This window comes from Betta splendens, chromosome 13 (genome assembly GCF_900634795.4).
Source record: "Betta splendens chromosome 13, fBetSpl5.4, whole genome shotgun sequence".
Taxonomy (NCBI): domain Eukaryota; kingdom Metazoa; phylum Chordata; class Actinopteri; order Anabantiformes; family Osphronemidae; genus Betta; species Betta splendens.
In genome coordinates this window covers 12,221,966-12,244,878 of record NC_040893.2, presented here as the reverse complement: position 1 = coordinate 12,244,878, position 22,913 = coordinate 12,221,966, and the positions used below count along the sequence as shown (strand labels likewise).

The window sequence follows — 22,913 nt, the reverse complement described above, 5'->3', positions numbered from 1 at the left end:
CTCTGGGTCCTGGGATCACATCAGTGGGAGTCAAACGCTATTGTGGGACATAACTTAATATTTAGTAGCTCAGATCAGATCCTGGGACTTCACCGAGTTTTGTGTAGTGGAAAACTACAAATCTCAAACTTTTGAGTCTCCTCCTGCTTGATGGATCTCCTGGTGACCAACTAGGAAGACTCCTCCCTCAAAGGGCGGGACTTGCGCGTTCCCGGGAGGAGGGACTTCCTCTGGTCGTTGCGGTTGGATGGGAGGCAGCTGCGGGGCTGACACGTAACTGAAGTTAAAGGTGCTATGGAGGCCTCGTCGGGAACTTGAGGTTTTCACTTTTCCACAGCCACCTCTGAACCGCGGCCGCGGCTTTCCGTTCTGCAGAGGCAAAGGGAGACGCGGACGCAGACGGGTGCGCGCGACCTCGGGGTGTTCTGCCTCCTCTGCGGCGCCGAAGCGGAGTTTGACGTGAAGCGCGGCGGCAATCGGAGCGGCTGCTTTGAAGTCACGGCCAGAGCCGAGTAGATGTGGCCATGCTCGGCAAACGCGCACACAACTAGAGCCTAGTGCGGAGCGTGCGTTTTCTGCGTGGAAATGCTCGGCGCGTGAGCATACGCGCACTTAAGTCTTCAACGGGAGTGGGGAAAAAAAAAAAAAAAATTGAGTCGGAAGTTTCCCGCAGCAGAGACGGCGCATTCTCGCGCAGACGGCGGGGACGGGTGCGGCGCGTCCAACATGGGAAACGGGGTGTGCTCGCGCAGGCAGCGGAGGATCTTCCAGTGTCTGCTGCTGCTCACGGTGGTCTGCGGGCTCCTGTACGGGAGCATGGTGTCGTACGAGACGCACAAGCAGCTCAGGAGGGCGGAGGCGACGGCGCTGAAGTACCAGCAGCACCAGGAGTCTCTCTCCGCGCAGCTCCAAGGTAAACAGACGAGTGTCACCGCGCAGGCGACGCGTGAGCGCGCACTCAAAGCGTGTCAACAATAAAAAAAGGACAAACAAAACAAAGCTCGGCACATAAGGCTTTGCTGCTTATGTCATCAGAAACTATTAAATACAACTGTGAGAAGTCCTAGACTGACTTCACCTTGAGAGGTTGGGCGACTGTAAATAGGCCTGTGCTTTCGCGTGGGCCTGTGTCTGACCTTTGACCTCAGGCAGCCTTCTAATCTTCAGATAAACCAGGTTTAGGTCTGAGCAGATTGGGATTTGCCGTGAGGGGCCTGTTGAACGCAGGCTGGAGGCTGCGGCGCACGTAAACACACCTGGTTGTGGTCGCCTCGTCCTCGACGGCGAACAGCGTACCTTAAACTCAGGACGTCAGCTGGAACGTCTGGTTCATGAGCAGAGAGAGGGCGAGGGCAGTATTCAGTGGGATCCTGGAGGCTTTAATAGAGCGCTCTTTACCCCACAGAGCCCGGTTGCTGACTGTGTTGTTACTGTTGCTGTGATTGTACTGAGGCTCAGTCACGAAACAGGCAGAAGGTGTCACACGGGCATGTTCTGTAAAACATGATGTAATGACAGGGTTATTAACATTAGAGTCAGACTTATTCAGTGACCGTCCAGGATCACATTGTGTCCTGCACATCACATTCAAAAGTTATGGAAGTATGTGTTTGACATCAGATTATGGGCGACAAACAAGATGATTTTGCCGTCGTAGTATGAATGAGGGATTGTATTGAAACGTACACGCCCCGCCTCCACTGCAGATTAACTCGTACCCTTCCTGATTTTTCCTCCACATAAACACGCTGCGCTGTGCTGACAGGATGTGAGGGTTTGTGTCATGTTATGCCATGAACAAACAGGGTGGAGAACCCGCTTTCGGAACAAAGTTAGTGCCCACATGAGGGAGCTAAAAAGTGGGTCGGCTTTTTTTTTTTTTCTGGAGACTTGATCATTTAAAGCAGCCTTTGATCCATCGAACCAGCACTTACACCTTCCACTCGCCACCAAACCGTGGCGAGTGGGAGGCAGTATGTGCTGACCGGACCTTCACGTAAGCTCGGTTTCATGTGACAACTGTGTGGTTTCCCCTCCGTTGCAGTGGTTTTATTGTTTCCTGGCACAAGCAGTGACGGGGGCGGCTGCACTGTATTTACCAACACACATTGCTTCATGTCAGACTGTGTTTAAATTCAACCTCCTTTGTGTCTTCAGTGTGTGTTGTGTCCGTTTCAGGTAGCTGTAGTCTCACCTTTCATTTCTCTAAAGGTGCAGTAATCCGATCCAAAAACAGAGGGTGTCGCCGTATAACGCGGCGCTTCAAATTCAACGCCAATTGCGTAACTCCATTGACATCGCTCAGCCACACCTCTGGGTTCATTGTGACGCGCCGGGCTGTTAAGCCGGGGGCCGCTTCGTATCCGTGGCCGGTGACTGCGTTCTGTTTTCTGTGTCCTATATTTAGATGGGGGCCACGACCCGGGGGCTGAGAGCCGGTCGTATTGATTCACCGCTGCCCGCTGTAACTGCAGGCTGGCACTCGTCACTCGTTTAAAACCATCAACCGGCACTTTGTGGTTTCACATGCACACTGATAAATGCGTCTGTGTGGTTTAACACCCATTAACACACACACACATATATGCATCCACACATCATTATTTCTATGTCACTTGCAAAACATTAGTCAAATTAAATTTCATTGAGCGTTGGAGTCGTTTGTCATGAGCAGCTGTAAGTCTGTGAAGTCGTTTGGATTGTGTTTGCTGACGTCCATGCGAAGGTCACAGTGGGTCATTGAAAGGGCTCCAGACATAAAAGCAAAGACGTGCCGTCAGTGGAGACTTCCTGTTACGTGTGAGAGGTCGTTTGTGCCCGTGCGGCCTATCGCTCGGTCGCAGCCGGCGTGGCCCCGGCCCACGTGACCCATACACAGACAAACGCTTCAAGAGGAATGGATGCGTTTGAAATGCAGTGTTTATTCATGTTGAAGTGTTTGAATGCGTGTTAGCTGTGGGTTAAGGTTGCTGTAAGAGGCAGCAGGAAAGCCCCAGAAATGGCTCTGGGAGCACTTTGTTGCTTGCACTTATGTTAAGAGAGCTAAAAATAAATGAAATAGCTAAAATGAGCTGTGTTGCTTTAAATGTGTGAGTGTTTTTAGCTGTACTAGTGTGAAGTACTAGTGTGGTCACAAAACACTAAGCTGTGAAGTAATCTTGCTGGGGAGAAAATCTCAATCTGTATTTGTTTTTTTTACATATCATGTTTTTGTGACCCCATATTTGATCCTGGTTTGACATGAGGCATCCATAACATGGACACTTAGTTGGGATAACCTGTATTAACCTGTCACTCAGGATAATGTTAACGCCTGTGGTGTGTCGCTCAGTGGTACTGTGACCCAGAAGTAGCACAAACGCACCACACAGAAAGTCCTGGAGCCAGTGTCCGATTGATAGTATCCATGCCCCCCCCCCACACACACACACGTACACGACACCGGCCAGCTCTAACCAATCGTCTTCATGTCTAAACCACTAGCCCAGTAAAAGTCAGCACCATAGAGGGCTGCCTTGTTCTCATTCTGCTGATGCTCTTTAACCACGGTGAAAAGGAAACGTCTCATTGGCCTAAAGGGGAAACCCTCAAACAATAAAATGCTCATTCCAGCGCTCATTGAGGTTTAAATGACATGAGGATGCGTAAATTAAATCAGTGTGCAGAAGGAAGCCTTCTGTGGACAGTTGCTTTTTATTATTGCAGTAATAATGAATAATTATTGATTGGAATAGACTCTGGGTGGTTTATGGTATGAATGTGAATAATTGCAGTGGTATTAGTAGTTTAGCAAGTGTGTGTCATTTCCAAGTTCCAGGTTCAAGAATAGTAATAGTACTGTGGTAGTATTGTTATTGTTTATTTAACCATTGTTCTGATTTGTTTATGCAAAGATTTTAAATTGTTAAATAGTTATGTCTAATAATTCAGATGTGCCGTCCATCCTTTTTGTGTTGTAGCTCATTTGTAGCATCTATTTCCTGTGTCCCAGGAGAGAGGGTGTGCGTGTGTGCGTGCGTGCGTGCGTGCATGTACGTGCATGTGCGCGTGGATCTGAGCAAAATGGCCTCAACAAACAACAAGTAGAACCGCGGCTTGAGTCACAAAAATAGCGAGTGCAGCATGTAAACAGTGTCAATTAATGAAAGCAGTGGCAGTTGATGGTTTACGTGTGTAGAGCAGAGACAACGTGAAGTCAGTTATGTGTACAGGTTTGTAAATGTTGGTCCGGTACAAGTTTTAAAGAAAGGTTTAATAGTCATACAGCTTCAGCTCTTAGTTAGTTTATCACATCTGGATGCCAAGTCTCCTTGTTCACTTTGTTTCCCCACTCTATCTTCTGGTTTCTCTGGTTTGTTGCTTAAATTTTCTATTTATATATTTGTTTTGTCTGTCTTTCATTTTCACCACAAAACTATTGCGTAAGTCTCTCTACTGTAGCTACAGTAGGAGTTCACCCTGGAATGTGCCTTAAAAAGAATATCCGCATCATGAGTTCGACCGTTCAGCGCCCCCAGGGCGGGTGACTGACAGAGAGCATGTGAGAACGTGGAAGAAATCTTGAGTCATTATTCACGGCTCAATTTCTTTCCCTGAAAATCCAGGAAGGAAGTGAATCACAGGCTTCTAAACGACCACAACACTGGATTAGAGTGTATTCGGCTGGTAACATCAGACATTGTACATTTATTCCCGTAGAATGAAATGTAGCTAAAATGTTGTTATTATTTTGTAAATTAGTGTTTATTATTAAACCGAATCTTTCCAAAGTCTGTTAGTTTATTGTGTATATTATTAATCAGTGTATGTTTTGTATGTAATTAAGCAGTTTTGGCATAATCTTACTCAACAATACTGGATTACAATGTTAATACAATAAAGTGTTAAAAAAACACATAATACAAATGGTTTTAATGAGGTAAACAAATTCAGAGAAATTCAGTTTATTACAAAATGTTGAAAGAAGCTATTTTATTGTCAATTATCTGAACATCTCGCTACAGTATGCTTCACATCACATAAAACATATGTGATGACATATGTGATGATAAATGCTCATGAACGTGTTTGTTAACAAATTTGCTAATTCAATATATTATATAAAACATAGTGGGACCATCTGAACGTGCTAGATGTGAAGATAACACTTTGAGCTGGATGAGTGGTTCTTGAGTTATAAAGAAGCAGTATCGGCTAATCTTTTCTTATGTTCTTATCACTCACACTGGGGAAGTGTCGTACTGCTTTGTGGTCGACATGAGTCACCTGGTGCAGGAGCAGATCGAACCAAAGCAGAAGTATTGGTAAATGCCTTAAAACCACCAGTCTTGTGAGGAATACCACAGCTTTATGTCGCTGGAGCAGCAGCCTCACAGCGCGTTTAAATAAATATTACACCTGGTTCTCGTCAACCTTTAAAAATATAGATTCTCCCTCTAAAATAAAAGTTTAAATCTTCTGCCAGTGCACATTTTATTTCTAGCATAAATTGGTCTGTTTAGTTTTCTGAGACTAATCAGTGTCTTCTGTGTCTGTTTAGTGGTGTATGAGCACAGATCCAGGCTGGAGAAGTCTCTACAGAAGGAGAGGTTAGAGCACAAAAAGGCCAAAGAAGGTGAGAAAAGCAGCACCTACACTCGGAGTGTTGCGGTGCAGCAAAGGATGTTTGGGATTTTCATATCAGGCAGCGCCACTGATACTGGCCTGCAAGAACCCGTAATGTGAAAGTGTCCCAAACAGCCACAGCACAAATGAGCTTTTACTTTACACATGTTCTACGGTGGTGGGTTTACAAAGAGTGATGAGTAATTCAAAATAAAGAAAGTGTGTCTTTTTAAATAAAGTAATTTTTGGTGCTGTTGCTGTTTTCTAGATTATCTGGTTTATAAACGTGGGGAAGCACAGCAGTCGCTGAACAAGGAGAAGGTGTGTGTTAAACCTATTTTATAATCTGTAATTGATGTTGGTCCACTGTTGCTTCTGCGTCTTCCTTCTCTTGCTGCTGTGTTAGATGTTTCGAGAGAAAGCTACAGTGTATATAACATAACCTGGACTGAGTTTGGGAAAGTGCTGAAATTACTGTAAACCTTTACTTTTTTATTGCAATAAGAGCATACCCACTACAAGATCATTGTTGTTTTTCTAATGTTTTAATTTTTACCCAAACAGCAAGACTCCAGCAGCCGATTAAACTCTTTTCAAGTACAGCATCAACTGTTAAAGGTATGAAAGCCCTCGTGCAAAAGCAGAAGTAAAAAGTTTACTCTATTCTATCTATTCTATATCTATTATTCTGGAGCACAGACGCATGCTTCCACATATTGGACTTCCTCCTTCCTGTTTGAACACCCTGACCTTACAACACTGTATCCTTCCTTTCTTGTACAATGAATAGCAGCAACAACAACAACAAAAAAACACAACGGAGATGATATGATGATAAATTGTGGTCCTTCTCGGTAAGAACCAGCACGAGGACCTGAAGAAGCAGTATACGATCTGCAGGAGCAGCTCCAGGTGCAGGGCGAGGACCATAACCGGCTGCTGGACGAGCACAGAGACCGCTATGACAAACTGCAGCAAGCCAAAGAGTCGGAAATCTCCCAACTCAAAGGTATTGGTCATCACTTAGAGCTCCTACGTGTTTTACTTTGTCTCCACCTGCTGACCTACTGAAGAACTGCGCAGTCAGATGCTTCATGTGCAATATCGTCTTCAGATTCCTAGCTCACACACACCCATCTGATGCTTGAGCTCTGTTGCGTAAGAGAAATGTGGATTTAATTTTCCACGTTGCTAAAAGATGTTTATGCACATGTGGGCCAATATTATGAGCAGGATATGAACCGAAACATCATGAGGTAACATAGTTCTTCTTCCAATTTCTATGCATTTTGTTGAAAAGTTTTTTGTTGTAATCCTCAGGAAGTGTTTATAACCTGAGAGAAGAAAATAAACAACTAAGGAAAGCCCACCATGATATTCATATGCAGCTACAGGACGCGCGGGTGAGAACACACTGATTAGTCCTTGAAAAATACTTTGTCATGTCTAAAATTGAACAAATCTATATAATGAATGGCGCTGACAGAATTTGTGAATCATTATCATGAGTAAAACCTTCCACGTTTAAAGTGCTGAACTTAAAAGGCTTCTGGGTGGGAAAGTGTGTGTTTAACATCAAAATCTGTTGGTCGTCCTTAGGTTCAGCATCAGGATCTGAAGACAGCACACGACCAGCTTGTACTAAGCCTGGAAGACCACAAGAGTGCGCTGTCTGTAGCTCAGGTAGAACCTCAGAGGAGCTGCAATCCTATTGTTCATACACATACACATATACAAGTGAACTCTAGATGATCTCTCTCTCCCTTCATATATATATATATATATAAAGAGAGAGAGAGATCATCTAGAGTTTTTTTATATTCATAGATATATACACACACACACACACACAGACACCTTCAGCTTTCTAGATGTTGTTTTCTTTTTCCTTGACAGTGATCTTACTGGTCTTTGAATAGAACAAGTCTCTGAAGCACTTTACTCTTCTCTGTCTGCTTTAAAGGACGCTCACTCGCTCACTAGTCTCTCTCCCACTTCCTGTCGCTCTGCGTTTAAAGCCTGTCCTGCTCTCTATCAGGGTTTCTGGTTGGATGGACACAGACACGCACACACGCCTCTCCCTTTCACTCCAGGGGGTTTGTTTTAGTTGGGGCTGTCAGAGCAGCGCATCTAAAGCACATTGCAACCAATCAGCTGGAAAGATGCAACGGAGGGAAGGGGGGGGGTGAGACAAAGGCAGAGGAGAGGAATTTAGCAAAAGATGTCTGAGAGTTTAAAGCCCAGACCTGGTTACAAAACTCCATGTGTATGTATAAATGAATTTGGCTTCTCCTTTAAACTAAGGATGTATGGATTAACTTACATTTTCTAATGTATTTAATGAATGCAGAATTGCCAAGAATTATATAATTTTAATTAAAGTATAATAGTCTATATTGACAGATGAATTCTTTTGAATACTGAGAACTGCACAACTTAAAATGATTCCTCCAGGATTTTGTCTTAGCCCGTGGTTGTGTATTTCATCTCCTCCAGGTACAGGTCAATGAATACAACCACCTGAAGGAGTCTCTGAACCGGGCACCCAGCCTGGGCCACGTGGAGCAATCCTCTGTCTCTCAGCAACAAAAAGCCGCCGTCGAAGCACCCGAGCCTCACGTCCATGAAGCCCAGCAGGAACAGCAGCCCAGCAGTACAGCACCAGCACACCAAGAGCAGCCTGCCCACGGTGACCGCCTGGATGCTGAGTCACGGGTAAGAAGAGGGGTTCTCAGATGGACAGCAGATAAAGCTGTCTGCTGTCCATCGGCTGAAGCTGTGGCTTCCTCTCAGGTGGAGCAAGTGGAGGAGGCGCACCCCGCCTTGTCGGAGAGAGAGGAGGATCAAGAGGGCGAGGCGGAGAGGAGGAGGGAGCTGGCAGAGGAGGAGATGGCCCAAGCAGGACAGCCTCAGAAGCTGGAGGAAGACCCAGATCAGCCACAGGAGGAGCAACAGGAGGAGGAGGAGGAGGAACAGCCAGACACGAACGCCTTGGACCGCCAGAGACGGCACCCACAGCAGGTCAGACATCGGCGTTGTTGTTGTTGTTGTTTACGTGACAAATCAGGAGGCACACTGTGTGTTTGATTTGATTTTCCTCCCCTCTAAGGATCCCCATGAGCAGCTGCATCCAGAAGCGCAGGCGGAGCGCGTGAAGTCGGCCTACGAACAGCAGCAGGAGCAGCAGCGCCTGGAGGCCGCGCGGGCCGAGGAGCGCAGGCAGGTCCAGATACGGCAGGAGGCCGCGCGGGCCCAGAGAGAGAGGATCCTGAAGGAGGGGGAGCAGAAGCTGAAGGAGGAGCGGGAGAAGGAGGCGCAGCAGCACAGGGAGGCCGACCGACGCGAACAGCTGCTGAGAGAGGAGCATCAAAGGTTGGAATCGCCCAAAGACCAGATGCACAGCGACCTCTCTTATAAAACTGCAGAAATGCGAGTGAACAGATTGGATTTTGGTTGAGATTGAGTTCTGATGTGACTGCCCTGTATTATCACTGCTGTTTCTAGGAGGAGGAACGAGTATGAAAACACAGACAATGACATCGTCCCAGGAGAGGCAGAAGGTGAGATGCAATCAAATGATCTAGAGTAGCCCTGTTGTTCGTTTGAAGGGATGCTGTGTTTCTGTTTTGCTGTTTTATTAGCGCCTGATTAGTATTTTGTGTCTGAACAGAGAGAGACGTTCACATGCTACAAGAGGACGAGGGTAAACAAGGGGTGGATCACAGAGTGCCACCGCATCAACAGGTGACCATCTGTCCACGCTGTCTCGTGTCCCTCTGTCCCATCAGCTCAGTCACTCATTTACTTAACAGTCACACCAGTGTATCATGTGTCATACGCCTATTAGTTCAACCATCCCTTTAGAAACGCGATCTCTTGTCCTTCCTGCTCACAGTAGCATCACTATCCTTCCTCTATTTGCCAGTTAAGTCAGAGCTCAATAATTTAGAGTCGCAATCAGTGATGCAATCGCTGATGCTTTTAAGCCAATATATTTTTACTTGTGTTAAAATACTAACCTTTAGCTTAACTGTAGGGTGCCGTCGATGGCGAGCTGGACCCAGAGGACGACCCCAACAACCAGGGAGAGGATGAGTTTGAGGAGGCGCAGGACGAGCGGCCGCAGCACAGGGTTGCAGAGGAGGACGAAGATGTGGTGGATGAGGAAGAGGAGCCCGCAGCGCCGGCCCAGCACATGGGTGCTCACACAGGCCCTGAACAGCCCGTAGCGGACGAGGAGCTGGTGGTGAGTTAGTCCGGGGAGGAATCAAACACGCGTGTGATAATTGATTGACGATAAGTGATTGATGAATAGAAAGGAATTATCAGTAAGAACCAGCATGTGTGCGGTTGTAGATGGCAGGAAACCCCGATCAGCAGGAAGATGCCCTGGATGATCAATACCAGGAGGAAGGAGAGGATGAGGTTTGTCTCCTAACATGCATGCTTTATATACTTAAACATTTATTGCAAGAGGAGAAATTTGCATGCAGCCATTGCAACATTGATGTTTATCATTCTGGAGACAGTTTTGTATTAACCCATCTCTCTTCATTGCTGATCTGAAGGCTCAGGAGGACATAGCCGGTGGGCAGAAGAGAGGGGAAGCAGGGGAGGAGGAAGGAGAGGATCCTTACAATGAGGAGAACATGGAACAGGTCAGTTCTGCTGGGAGTCAAACAGATTGTGTTGTTTTTTTTTCAGACAAAGCTGGAAAGTGCTGCATTTTATTTTTTTCACACCTTTAAACCTGAGCTTATTAAAAATGCACTCAGGGTGTTGGGGTTAGCAGCGCAGTAGAAAAGGTTGATCTTTAATGGCTGCTGAAGGTTTGTGTGTGCGTGGGAGCATCGCTCGATGTTTTATTCATATCATGGCTTTGCAGAGAACCTTGTGGCAAATTGGGAGATTCCCATTTGTTTTATTCAGTTCTCGGGGAGTCACCACCTAGTTGCAATTATATGAAGTGCACGTATGCTGTTCTTGACTCAACACTCACATGTTGTGTATGGTAAACTAGTTGGAGTGGTTGTCTGCCTTGTGTAGCCGTGCAGGGGTTTGCTGGTTGTATGTCCCCCTCTGTGAATGTGTGTGCATATCAGGGTTTTGCCCGGTAACTTAAACCCGGCCTGTGCATGTCCTGGTGAATAAGGGAGATCAAGTGTTTGGGTTTCAGGTTACCACCACCCTGCTTTGTGCAATCCGTCCTTTGAGGAAATCTGTTTAAATTTAGGAAGATTTCAGGATTTTATGACTTTTAGCTGTTCAACAACCAGCGGATGTCTCCTTTTACCATGTAGATTTAATCATGGTTTCTTCTCTGTGATTCGCTTCAGGATGAGGAAAAGAATCAGGGCGGGCTGCGAAAGGAGGGGGATCACGGAAAAGACGTGGAAAACGAGGAGGAAAACTACGAGGAGGAAGAGGAGGATGCGGTGGAGGAAACGGCCGGTCAAGAAAAGGGAACCCGGCGCAGGGCAGAGATGTAGCACGGACGCACACGCTGACCACTCGCAGTGCCTTTGCTCCTGCCTGCGGAGCCTGCCAGGCTTTTATTTCCCTCCTTTCTCAAAGGAATAAATCAGCCATCTATTCAGATTCCCAATTTGGAATATAATGCTGGAAGACCGGAGGCTGTTCAGATGCTGTAAATGGACCTGACCAGGTTACACTGTGGAAATGGACAGAATTCACACGAAGACAATAGGATATATTGTATTATTATATTTCTTTGTTAAATTGCTCGTCTGTTTGATGACCTGTCTGGTTTTATTCTGTTTCTTTAACAGCAGACAGGCAGAGAATGTATTTTTATCATGTGCTGTCACTGTGTAAAGGAGGCAGAAACGCTGAGGTCCTCGTGATCAGGCTTTTATTTGTATGTTTTGTGCTAACCGATGTATCTCTGTGGAGCTCATTGGAATTCCCTGTACATTTTGCCTTTCTCTCAAGTGACTTTCCGTTATTTATTGTTGCATTGTAACGACTCAGACAATCATGTAAAGGTGCAGCCTTCTCATTTCAGCCAGTGAATTTTAACAGACTACATCATACTGTACATACAGTAGCATCTTCTTCTGTTATTGCAACCATGTTCTGACACGTGCCTTTCCACTTCTGACCTTTGCCAGAAATGACTGTCATTTTCCACTTTAGGAGTGCTCGGGAGGCAAGACTGTTTCCTGTCGACTGCTGGTGTGAAGAGAATTCACAAATGAACGTTACTTAATGCAAAACTATTTACTCTATTCTACAATGTATAGTCAAACTTTCTGACCATTTGTACATTTTTACCAGTTAAATTTGATACAAAAGTGGGATTTTGGTTGTATTGAATCATGTTTGTCACCTGGCAATGGTGAGTGGAATAAAGAGGATTTTATGTTATGTTATGCATCATAATGCAGAATCCATTATTGTGGAGGGACCTTGCAGATGTGGTGCAACGTTGTCGCTTCGGCTGAACCATCAAATATAATGAATCTCGTCCTTGTGCTGATTCCTGACAGATACAAGAGGGTGTTCAGCTCATAACTTACACCGTGTGCACTACCTCTGTCAAGTCTGTTCATTTTAATCATAAATATGGATCAAGCTGAGGGGAAAATAGCATAAATATTCATTGTTGGCTTTACATCATGACTGCTTAGTTTGTTTACGTCTGCAGTGCGAGCTGTGAATGCTCCCAAATATAAACCCTGTCAACTCTGTTGTGTTTCTTCCCCACTTGCTGCTTGAGGAGAGAGAGAGAGAGAGAGGACCGTGCATGAGCTCGCTCACACAGATAGAAACAGAATCAGGACCAAATGAAAGCCGCACCTGCAGAGATGCTGTTGCCTTTAACGAACATTTGTCCACAGCACACAGTCACAATCGCATCACCTGCTCCGCTTTTACTATTTCTGATCCACCTCCCAGGTCCTGTCACCGTCACCCCCTCTTTTCTCGTGTCACCATCCCTCTGCTGTTGCGAGATCGATGATCTTCCCAGAGGGGCCGTGGGATGCTGGAGGAGAACAAGAGTAACAGGTGCCTCATTAGTGTGCTAATAGCAGGCCACAGGGAGACACACACACTTGATACACTGACAAGCAGTGGCACAGATGAGAACTCCTCCACATTCCTCAAATTCTCACTCTCCATGTCATCGACTCATGGATAAAATACAAGGAATGAATCATTTTAACACCTGAGGCCACAGACTATCTTGAGACGTGCCCACACGACCGCCACCGACTGTCCCGCCGTTCGTTAAACACTAAATGGAAAGATGACGCTGCGAGCGATGCAAAGATAGAGGAATGAACTCAGACACAAAATGAGCTGCAGAGATCACCGACAGCAGCCGTCAGCTGACGGCAGTTGCCGCTTGACCCGGATCCTGTTGGCAGAGTGTGAGCTCATTATAGACACACACACACACCAGCAACATGCAAATTGCACAAACAAGTTGCACACTTAGACAAATCCCAATGAGGCATGTAACTGGTACTTGGGCTTGTTAGAGATACTGGCTGCTTAAATTGTGCTTAGACACTGTGCCAGGTGTGTGTGGCTGAATAGTTGTGAGCATTGGCTTGGGTGTATGTATGCTAGTATAGTACATTGGGTAACACAGTGTGTTTGCTTTAAATTTTCAAAAATCAGCTCCTGCTCGTAGACGGGTTCTTTATGCACAATGCTACGTTTCCTATTTTTTGCTTTTACTGTAATCAATTAAAAACAGATAAATTCCTAGGATTTGGATCTAAGATAATATTTCTGTTTGTTGCTGAGAGAGGAGCACGAGTGCATTGGAGATGTGGAACGGGTGGAGGTAAGTCATGCACAAACCTCATTAGTTGTGTCTGCGCTCTCCTTTGTTCTGTGCTGCACCATATTTTCATGAAATATGAACACAAATAGCTGCGAAAACTGTATTTTCCATTTATTATCTAAAATCCTCTTTAGAAAAAAATATCACAGTTACACTCGATATCACATTGTTAAAATCAGTTTTTCTGTCTAAAAAGTGTCTTCAGCGACGGCGGTGTAAGTAACTAAACACCACTTGGCTTTTGTGAAGGACCGGTGCCGCCCGCCTGCAGGCAGGACGGGGTCTGGGCCGGGTCGCATCCAAACACACCCAGGCACAGAACCCATCACAAAATGTTGCACATCCTGGTCGGTTCTGGAAACCGTGGTCTGGCGGCCAGACAGTCCTCTGGCAGCTTGGGGATTCCATCCAGGACTTCCAGCTTTGGCAAACAGGAGAAAACGCTGCAAAGACAACGGCCCCGAATGAGAAAAAGACCTCCGTGCTCTCGCTCGAGGCCCCACCCCATCGCGTCCTCACCGCGCGCGGTAGTCGTGGGCGAAGGTCACGGGGTTGCGGCTCAGGCTCAGCGAGTGCAGCGGGCTGCTCCTCAGCGCTCCCAGTCCGTCCAGGGAGCTGATGGCGTTTTCAGACACGCAAAGGTGCTCCACGGCCGGGAGCTTTGGCAGCTGACGCAGACACACCAGGCGGTTGTGGTGCAGGTTCAACATTCTGCACCTGTGCAGGAGGAGCGTTTAGCATCAAGCAGGTACAAGGCGTGGTTCAGAAATAGAGAAATCCATACCTTGGCAGACGTACGGAACTCAGGTTTGTGAGGGAGTTGTCAACGAGCTGTAGCTTCTCCACGCGGATCAGGCGGCGGAGGATCCGGAGGAAGTTCTCCTGCTGGAACGCGTCACCCAGGTCTTGATAGGACAGATTTAGCTCCTGAGGAGAATTGTTAGAATATTCAGACCTCCAGCGCCTCTGGATTTATTTCCCTTTCTAAACATCTGCCTCCTTCAACACGCGCCAACCCACCAGACAGTTTTCCCAGTTTTCCTGCAGTCTCTCCTCCCAACTCTGTCCTTCCTCCTGTCTCCTGGTGCTCCTCCCTCTCTCCAAACTAACGTCATTTCTTTGTCTGTGAAAGAGCTCCTCGTCCGAAGGCCCTGTTTTGGAAAATGAAAGGAAATAAAATAAGTCATTATAATTCATCACATGAAGATCAAAGATACTGTACACGCACTAATTTAAAAATGATTATGAATTACAAATATTCAGTATTACCTTCTCTGACCCTGGGGCAGGTCAGCTGGTCCCCTGTGACGTCACACTGCTCCAGGCGATGCCACGACACAAATCGAAAGCGATCTGATGGAAGCTAACGGAAGGCAAAGAACGGGATGACTCGCATGTCTGACGATAGCGCGCAGCAAAGCGCGCTTTTAATTTGGTGGTTCGGTGGAACGGGAGGCGCCCTAAAGTTTAATCTCCCGCAGCTCCTTATTAGTGCAACATAAACTCCGTCCCCCTGGAGCGCATGCGGCGTATAGACAGAAATCGATGGATCGTTTCTACGGCCATTAACCAGTGCTGCTCCGCGTGTTAACAAGGGGAGAGCGTGCGTCGCCACCTCCGTCAGGGAGACAGATGGCCGAGAAAGAGCCACTAATGGTCCTCGCTTGTTAACGGACGACTGTATGAGCTGCAGAGCGCGAGACGACGGCTCCTGCACTTTGGGAACAGGAAGCAGTGGGGAACGTTCTAGAGCATAATAACACAGTGAATTCTACACACGCACACGCGCACACACACACGCACGTGGCCTTTTCAACCTCTTCGCCCTCACTTTGTCGCTGTAACTCTACGCCTTCCTCTGTCTGTTAATCCAGACACAGGCCTGAGCCTTGTTCACTCCACACCACACTCACAAAGCTACCGAATGACGTCACACAAAACATGAAAGGACATGTTAGCTCATTAGTCCACTTACAGGGGTGGATGCTAGTCCAGAGTCGGGGCTCCGGTCCGCAGACACGGGCGTGTGAGCAGCACTGAGGTCGGAGCAGTGAGACAGGTGGGATTTGGGGAAACTGCCGCTGAGAGTTTTCACACCCGAAGAGCTGAAAGAGATAAAGCGCCGGGACTGAGAGCACGCACGGAGCCCGCAACGCGCGGCCCAGGGTCACGGCACGTGCGCGGTCACGCCCGCGGCCCCCGTTTGGAGGCGAGCCGTCTTCTTTTTGTAACGTAAACCCCGGTGTGTGCTGAAACCCTGACCACCGGCCGAGTGGTTAGAGTTACACTGAACTGGGCCTGACAATGTAGATTAGGACCCGTTGCCATGGCAGCGGCGGACACCTGAGCAGGCGCCATTAGTTTAGAACAGGAACTGTTTGCAGGGAATGGCTGGACAAGCTGCCTCTATAACTGAAGCTGCAAGGCGTGCATCGGGTTGCCATATATTCAGCATTCAAGTAAACTAAATAAAGATAGATTTATTTAAAATGTTACGCATTTTTGCAGCAGTTTAAGCTAAATTAAGAGACCCTCTGCCTTTCTAAAAACATATGACTTGTTATAAACTTATATAAATCATCACGTAAGCCTGGAATTGTAATTAATTTGGCAAACAACAAATGAACACCGGGTCTAATTTATTCATGCAGGCACAGTCGGTGTGGCTCACCTTTCTGACATGTCCCGGTCGTCTCGATCGTTCTCCGTGCCTTCTTTAGAGCGCCGAGGACGGCTCCGTTTAGCCCTGTAGAGCGGTAGCCGTCACCCATGGAGCCCGGTGGGTCTGCCGGCGTTCGCGAGGAGAAGGTCGGGCAGACTGACACCATGTGGGCCCGCTGCAGCGGGTGCAACGCTGCTGGAGCTGCAGGGCTCTGGCTGTGATCACTCCGCTGCTGGTTGCCTGGTAACAGTGTTCAGGCGTCTCACACAAGACAGGTAGAATCCTCACACAACTGAGGCCTGAAATGTATGTGGGGGATCATTAAGTGACTACTACCTAAGTCATACGTGAGTATTTTTGGGAACTGCAAATGTGACCATTTCACGCAGGGCTTAGGTACTTTATAAGTTAATCTCGGCTCCTCTATGATCACATACACTGAGATAGAGGAAAAAACAGGTGGGAAGGTAAACAGGCATATGTACAGTACCAAGACATGGCACAAAATTAACATGTGCCCGGGTGCTTTTAATGTGAAAGCGTACCAACCGGAAGTCGGCGGTCATCGTTAGCAAGAATGCTAAAAGTTTGAGGATTTAAGAAACCTGACGTGGATCAAGCCTTAAAACAACGGAATGGCTGCATCAGAGCTTCAGCTACAGATGTGTGAAATCCTGTGTTTGACATATGGACATAACTTAACCAGCGCTGAGTTTAACAACGTGTACAGGTTCTCTGAGGAGGAGGAAGAGGAGATCACCAGAGGCGCCAGCTCCTTGTTTCAGTAAACCTTAGTAGTCACGTATTAGCTTGTACAGAATGATACAGTCAAGTGCAGCAACATAATGTTTGGGTTGACGCTGTCATTACTGACATAATGCAAGGATTTGGCTTATATCACATTAATGCATCTTTTTATGTTGTTTTGTTGCTATATCATCACTAATGGCATGCAGCCCAGAATACTTCATTATTACTAGGACTACATGCTAATACAGCAAATGATCATCGTGCTGACATTTACCACAATCAATATGCAGGTCTCATTCGTTGCTGGCCACAGTATCCTTGCTTTGCGCAGTGATACAATCTGTGTCCTTAGACTTAGTGAAAAATCATCTTACGTTTAAAAAAGACCAAATATACCTGATGTCCACACACAGACGCAGTGACACGTTTTTAATGGGAACACATTCATGTTTTTATTGAGTAAAAGACTGAATAAAGCTGGTGTTTCGGTTTCTCCCTGTATGTACACCCAAAACCTTGCAGCAGCATCTCTTCTTCAGTGCGCCTGCATGCTCGAGTCCGTCTCTATAGCAACCTGCCTTAGTTACGCAGTCTCCTTCGTTCACCTGTGAGAAGCCCAGCTGGAACTTGATCAACCACTCACATGTGATAAGGCATATTAGTTCATCAGCAGTTTAGTTTGTACCTACTGTGTCAAGATAACTATTAATACTCAACAGGTATATTACTGAAATTATTATATAGGGACAAATGTTGCACATATTTATTCTGCAATAAATACTTAGCCTATATATAGAACACAATGTGCAATGGACAGGGGGATAGTTTAAGTAAAACTTACAGTGTGTGTAATTTTTGTGAAGTGAGTAAACAATTCCTGTGCATCGTGTGCGGGCACAAGTGAGTACGAAGCTGCTGAACTTAAAGGGGTTGTGCGTGTATTACATGTCATATGTTCTTCTTGCTCATATACAAACCGTCCTTTAGTAGAGAATATTTACAGCTTTCACTTTCTGCATATCTATATCCACGAATTTTAAAGCTTCCGGTATCAAACACTTTGCATGTTGTATTTTTCGTTTTCAATATATAATATACTGTGTAATATCCACCAGTCTGTATATTTTTTCATAAAGAGTATAAAACACAGCTGAAGATGGTGATAAAGGATAGGTAGCATTTATGAAGTCCGGATCTGATCGGCAGAGACTCGCACCGTGGTTACATGGAGTCGAAGTCGTGGTCGCTGGGCTCGATGACTTCAGGGGTCATCACCCTGCCCATGAAGAGTATGGACCCTGAAAGACGACCACACATAATCAGCACACAATTACACATTGATGTAGAATTTGTACAATAGACACACACCTGTCCTTCTGTTTCTGATTACAAAGAAAAACGGGTGATCAGCCATGATCTGAGGATACAGCATCAGCGTCCTAGTCAGGGCGATCATTCCTAAGACACAGGATGAGGGAGGATGTCAGAATCAGCTGTGATTTCCTATAATGTCACCATGAGAAATAACATGATGCATGTACCTGACCCGACGGCTCCCTCTGCCCCCTCCTCAGTCACCTCCAGGTAGGCCTTCTGCACCGCCTTCCCAATGTATAGGTCTCTGCCATCTGGACACAGCACGAGCACCGAAGCCACAAGTCAGCGCCTCGACTTCACAGTCTGATTTTACCGGGCTCGTTTTAATAGTTGAACAGTACGTATATCTCTCCCTTTCTATGGATCTATTTTTACCTGCTCTGACCTGCCCACTCAGGGCCCGTTACCGTGGTTACCTTAGACACAGATCACTTCAACACAGTCCAAGGCCAGCAGCACAAAAACACAAAATCAACTTTCTGAGCAGAGCTTGTGACGTTTGTGCCCGTGGATTGCTTCACGTCACCCCCAGGATGGTGTTGCGTGTTTCGCGCTTCGCGTGTCACCTGTCATGGCGGAGAGGTCCGCGTCGTTGGTGAAAATGTTCTTCACTCCCAGCTCCTGCAAAGTGCTCTTCAGGTCGATCTTCTGCTCCACCTTGAACCTGCACAGGTACAGTGACATATTCAGATTCAGGTGTGGTGCACGTTGGCTGACATATAGACACTCCTAAACTTTGGAGACACAACTGAATGCAGGGTCGTGCTTGTTTCACCTGGGCAGGTAGACCTCCACCTTCTGCCGCTTCACGTTGTTGGCCCACTCCTCCAGCAGCGGCGCTTTGATGATGGGCTCCAGCGAAGCCAGCGGGACCTCCTGCCGCGGCAGGATGATCATCATGGACATGTCCTCCCCCTCGTACGGCATTTCCAGCACCTGGTAGACGCCACCGGCTTCCTGGGAGCCGTCGCTGAACTCACCTGGCGGGGAAACATTTGCTTTTGAACGTGCTAAACGCTGCATGCGGTCAGTCAGTGGGCACAGTCTCACACATCCTACAGATGGAATCTAAATCTACATACAATATTGTCCTACTTGTGTAATTATTAGTTACTCACTGATCACCCTCTTGTGCTTTTTTTGTGTGCGCATTCCAAAGGAGGACTTTATTCAAAAAATATGACCATGCTGCAATATGTGAACGCCAACACGGTCGTCTCCCCGAGGACCTGTCCCTGTTCTGCGGCTTTCAGGTTCTCCCATCTACCGTCTCCACGCACGCGCTCCTGCTCGGCTACGCCTTTGATCCTCAGCGTGAGTACGTGTCCTCTCTGAATGCACGTGTCGTCTCGCTCGCCAAACTAAAATGAACGGGAAACGTGCCGGCCTTGCAGCATCAACCGTCGCCGGCCATGTATCAGCTATGTAAACGAGCGGAATCCTTCAGATGCGACACACAACCTGCGGTAAAGGACACGCTGTCCTGGCAAAAAACCCAAACACAGCGTCTAACACCCACAACGCGGCCAAATCAGAGCAGCTGCTCCTTAAAAGGCCTAAAAGTAGAGAAACAGAGAGGAACGGCCTGAGCTTAACGCTAAAGAAATGCTGGGGCCATACCTGAAGGAGGCACCAGGTACTACACACCGATTAAAGATTGGATCAAGGTGAAAAATTTAAAATTTACTCGTAAATCGACACAACAAACACACAGACATCAACAGAAACAGAGACGCTGGCGTGTTCTACCTGCTGTCAGAGTAGATTTAGCATCAGTTAACACAACGCCTCCTGACTTAACACAGACTCTCATGGTGCTGCTAATACTTCGTGACGTTAACAAAACAGACTTCAGAATGTGCTGCTAATTCAAACAGACGGACCAGAGGAGCGGGTTTTAGCAGCAGAAGTTGCTGAGGCGCTTTTCCCCGGAATATCACTACAAATATGAATATTTTAGATCCGAGATTAACATTTAAAATAGCCTCCGAGCTGAAATTGAAGTGCTGCAGAGGTAGAGTCGCTGCATCCACACACGCACACACACACACACACACACACACACACACACACACACACACACACACACACACACACACACACACACACACGCTCACCATAGTAGAAGTCTCCCTGTTGGTACATCATGAGCGTCTGCACCTCGGAGCCGTCGTCTTTGCTGAAGGAGAACGTCCTGGTGTTCTCTGGTCTGAACTGGTTTTTCCACGAGCCTCTGAAGTAGACGGCGTTCACCAGGGTCAGCCGGGTCACGCTGCTGAAGTCCTCGGCCGATAGCAGCTCACGGATCTTACCTGCGGGGAGCGATTTGCACCGCGTATTAGGATCTAAATTAGTTTTCCTTTCGCCTGAGGAGAGCGTCTGCTGTGATGCAGCTTAACTCCTAAACAAGGGTGTGGATACAGATACGAGCAACTGAGGCTTTGAACTTATTCAGTAAATTGTAAATTTGGTGAAACAAAGAATGATGTGATTCCTGATATTGTCAACACACTGATCTCACTTCCATCCTTTTCATTTTCCTTTTTACTCACTCTCGGTATGATTTTCCACCCAGCTGTTAATTTGCTCCGCCACCGCTGCGGATTCTGTGAAGTCTACTGTTTCCACGTCCGCGTGGAAGTACTTCCTCATCAGATGCAGGAACTCGGGGTTGAAAGCGACGCCATCTTGCAGGAAGAGGCGGTTGGCGAATCGGATCACGTATTGGGTGTCATCGTCAGACAGAGCTGACGTCAGGTTCTGGAGCAAAGAGAACTCCACACCTGGTAAACACCGGGACGCAGGTTTGTTCTGTTTGTGTGTATCATTCACAAATATCCATATTTATACCTAAATCCAATGCTCATCGTGACCCTGTATTTATGAGTGGTTCTCTCTCACCTGGCAGCAGGTGGCTGAATCCCACCGCCTGTCGTATCTCCTCCAGCGAAGCTCCCTTGGCTCCCAGCTCCACCATGCCCAGAGCCACAGCAACGCTCAGTGGGGAGAAAATGATGTTGTCCTGCCCCCCCACCGCCTTCAGCGTGTGGTACAGTCTGACTGAGAACTCAGACGTAGTGTCCTCGGGAATGTCCGCCGCCCGGCAACCGTAGCCCGGCAACAGGATGGAGATGAGGAGAAGGAGCAGGGACAGAACGTCCAGGATCAACATCGCAGCACAGACCGCAGATAGCTAAGTGAAACAAGGGCAGAAAAGAAAACCAAGTGAAATGTGATGAAATGGGAGAGGAGAAATAGAGAATAGGAGGTGGATGTGTTATGAAATATATGTTTGGAAGAACAAGATATAAGTAAGATGATGGAGCAAACAGGTGGGGAAGGAAGGAACAAATGATGATGATGGAAAAGAGGGAACAGAGTCACAGGAGTTGCATAAGTACGGAAGAGAGAGAGAGTAAGAATTTATTGTGCAAGCGAGAAAAACGGATGAAGGACAAGAGGATTGAAAGTAGAGAGGGGAAGGAAATAAGAGGATGAAAAGAGAGAGACAGAGAGAAGCATCTGTCAGTCAATTAATAAAAAAAACTAATACGTGCTGTAAAATGAGGAGTTGGAAAATTCAATGAGTTGCAATTAAAAGGTCACAGGTCTGGTCAGTGTTACACACTGTAACGTGAGAGTTTGCACTGATTGTGTACAATGAGACACACGTAGAAGACGGAGCAGCATGGCAGCATATAAACAGCGAGAAGGTGCAGTAAGTACAGCGGCGCCGCTGACTGCAGTCAGTATCGCTACCCTGAGCACATCTGCTAAATGAGCTCATGCATATTTCATGGCCATTCTTATCATCTCCAGTTAAATCAGCTTCTTTCCTTCAGAGTGTGTGTGTGTGTGTGTGTGTGTGTTGCCATCAGTCCGTACCCAGTGACTGATGCCTCCTCCCAGCCCTCCTCTTTCCATACGACCCACGCTTCTTTCATCTCCCTCCTCTCCGTATGTTATCTATCATCGCCCGTCTCGCCCTCCCTGCTGCTTCCGTCTCTGTAACCGCCTCTTTATGCCTTTTTTAAATGACATGGAGCGAGCAGTACACGCGCTGCACCACCTCTCCCGCGCTGTCGCGTCAGCCGCCGTATGAATGGCGGGCCAACGATGGCGAGAGTCACACAGGTGTCTGCTTGTTTTTTCCTCCGCTGTTGTGTTGTCGTTATTTGTGCAAAGGGTTCAATTAGGCGGCCCATGCAGAGCTGGAACCTGCTGGCGTTCGACTGGGATGACAATGTAGCTGAGTGTCAACAACACGGACAATAGGCAGCAGCCAGAAAATTAGTGCCCCATCCCGTTGTGCGCCGTCCTTTTCTCCGCGGGGCTCGGGCAGCAACAATCAACCTGCTCTGAAATAAAGCAGGTCGACCTGAGGGGCGCAGCGATTTTAAATCGCTCGTGTTTCTCTTGTTGTTTTGTCCACAAATCCCGTGAAAAGATTGGAACCAGGGCTGAAGTGATCCCCGGCAGCTGGAGCCAATCCTGAAACCTCCACTGGAAATGAATGCACCTTGTTTCAGTCAATAGCAAAAGTTACTAAAGTTCTATTTGTGTTTCAGCATCTGTTTAAAGTCAAAGTTTGGGTCAAGACACGATTTGTTGAAGGTATAAATGGGTACAAATATAGAATAACAACAGTGCTATTGTTCAGTCCATTCACCGTGTTCACAAAGAGTCAGGAGAAACCAAAGCTGA

General features: G+C 46.9%; 3 protein-coding genes and 1 long non-coding RNA gene across 5 annotated transcripts; 2 read left to right on the top strand and 2 right to left on the bottom strand.

Annotated features, from left to right (window-relative positions):
• The first annotated feature begins 227 nt into the window (after positions 1-227).
• Positions 228-11,991, top strand: golim4a (golgi integral membrane protein 4a). Its single transcript, XM_029170496.2, is given in 17 exon segments — positions 228-913; positions 5,540-5,614; positions 5,873-5,925; positions 6,169-6,222; positions 6,464-6,491; positions 6,494-6,613; positions 6,925-7,007; positions 7,204-7,287; positions 8,101-8,319; positions 8,398-8,625; positions 8,714-8,976; positions 9,109-9,164; positions 9,275-9,348; positions 9,641-9,850; positions 9,961-10,029; positions 10,173-10,262; positions 10,941-11,991. Coding segments are annotated over 17 exon segments (2,046 nt in total). The 5' UTR covers positions 228-726; the 3' UTR covers positions 11,094-11,991.
• A 1,527-nt stretch (positions 11,992-13,518) lies between these two features.
• Positions 13,519-16,293, bottom strand: LOC114867860 (dynein regulatory complex subunit 3). The gene is made up of 7 exons (XM_029170946.3): positions 16,092-16,293; positions 15,396-15,525; positions 14,690-14,783; positions 14,441-14,571; positions 14,205-14,347; positions 13,940-14,137; positions 13,519-13,863 (listed from the first exon to the last, which is right to left on the bottom strand). The coding sequence occupies exons 1-7, from the start codon at positions 16,100-16,102 to the stop codon at positions 13,746-13,748; spliced, it is 825 nt and encodes a 274-aa protein (XP_029026779.1). The 5' UTR covers positions 16,103-16,293; the 3' UTR covers positions 13,519-13,745.
• A 965-nt stretch (positions 16,294-17,258) lies between these two features.
• serpini1 (serpin peptidase inhibitor, clade I (neuroserpin), member 1) lies at positions 17,259-22,148 on the bottom strand. Its single transcript, XM_055514239.1, has 9 exons — positions 22,095-22,148; positions 21,111-21,402; positions 20,762-20,992; positions 20,327-20,521; positions 18,985-19,189; positions 18,776-18,873; positions 18,374-18,460; positions 18,201-18,290; positions 17,259-18,130 (listed from the first exon to the last, which is right to left on the bottom strand). The coding sequence occupies exons 1-9, from the start codon at positions 22,131-22,133 to the stop codon at positions 18,054-18,056; spliced, it is 1,314 nt and encodes a 437-aa protein (XP_055370214.1). The 5' UTR covers positions 22,134-22,148; the 3' UTR covers positions 17,259-18,053.
• Positions 18,744-21,820, top strand: LOC114867645 (uncharacterized). 2 transcript variants are annotated; one of them, XR_008696543.1, is made up of 5 exons: positions 18,744-18,881; positions 18,993-19,235; positions 19,369-19,523; positions 20,785-21,013; positions 21,118-21,820. It is a non-coding gene; the product is annotated as an uncharacterized LOC114867645 (long non-coding RNA). The 2 variants fall into 2 exon arrangements; XR_003787909.3 differs by having other exon boundaries at positions 19,369-19,527.
• Positions 22,149-22,913: the final 765 nt, after the last annotated feature.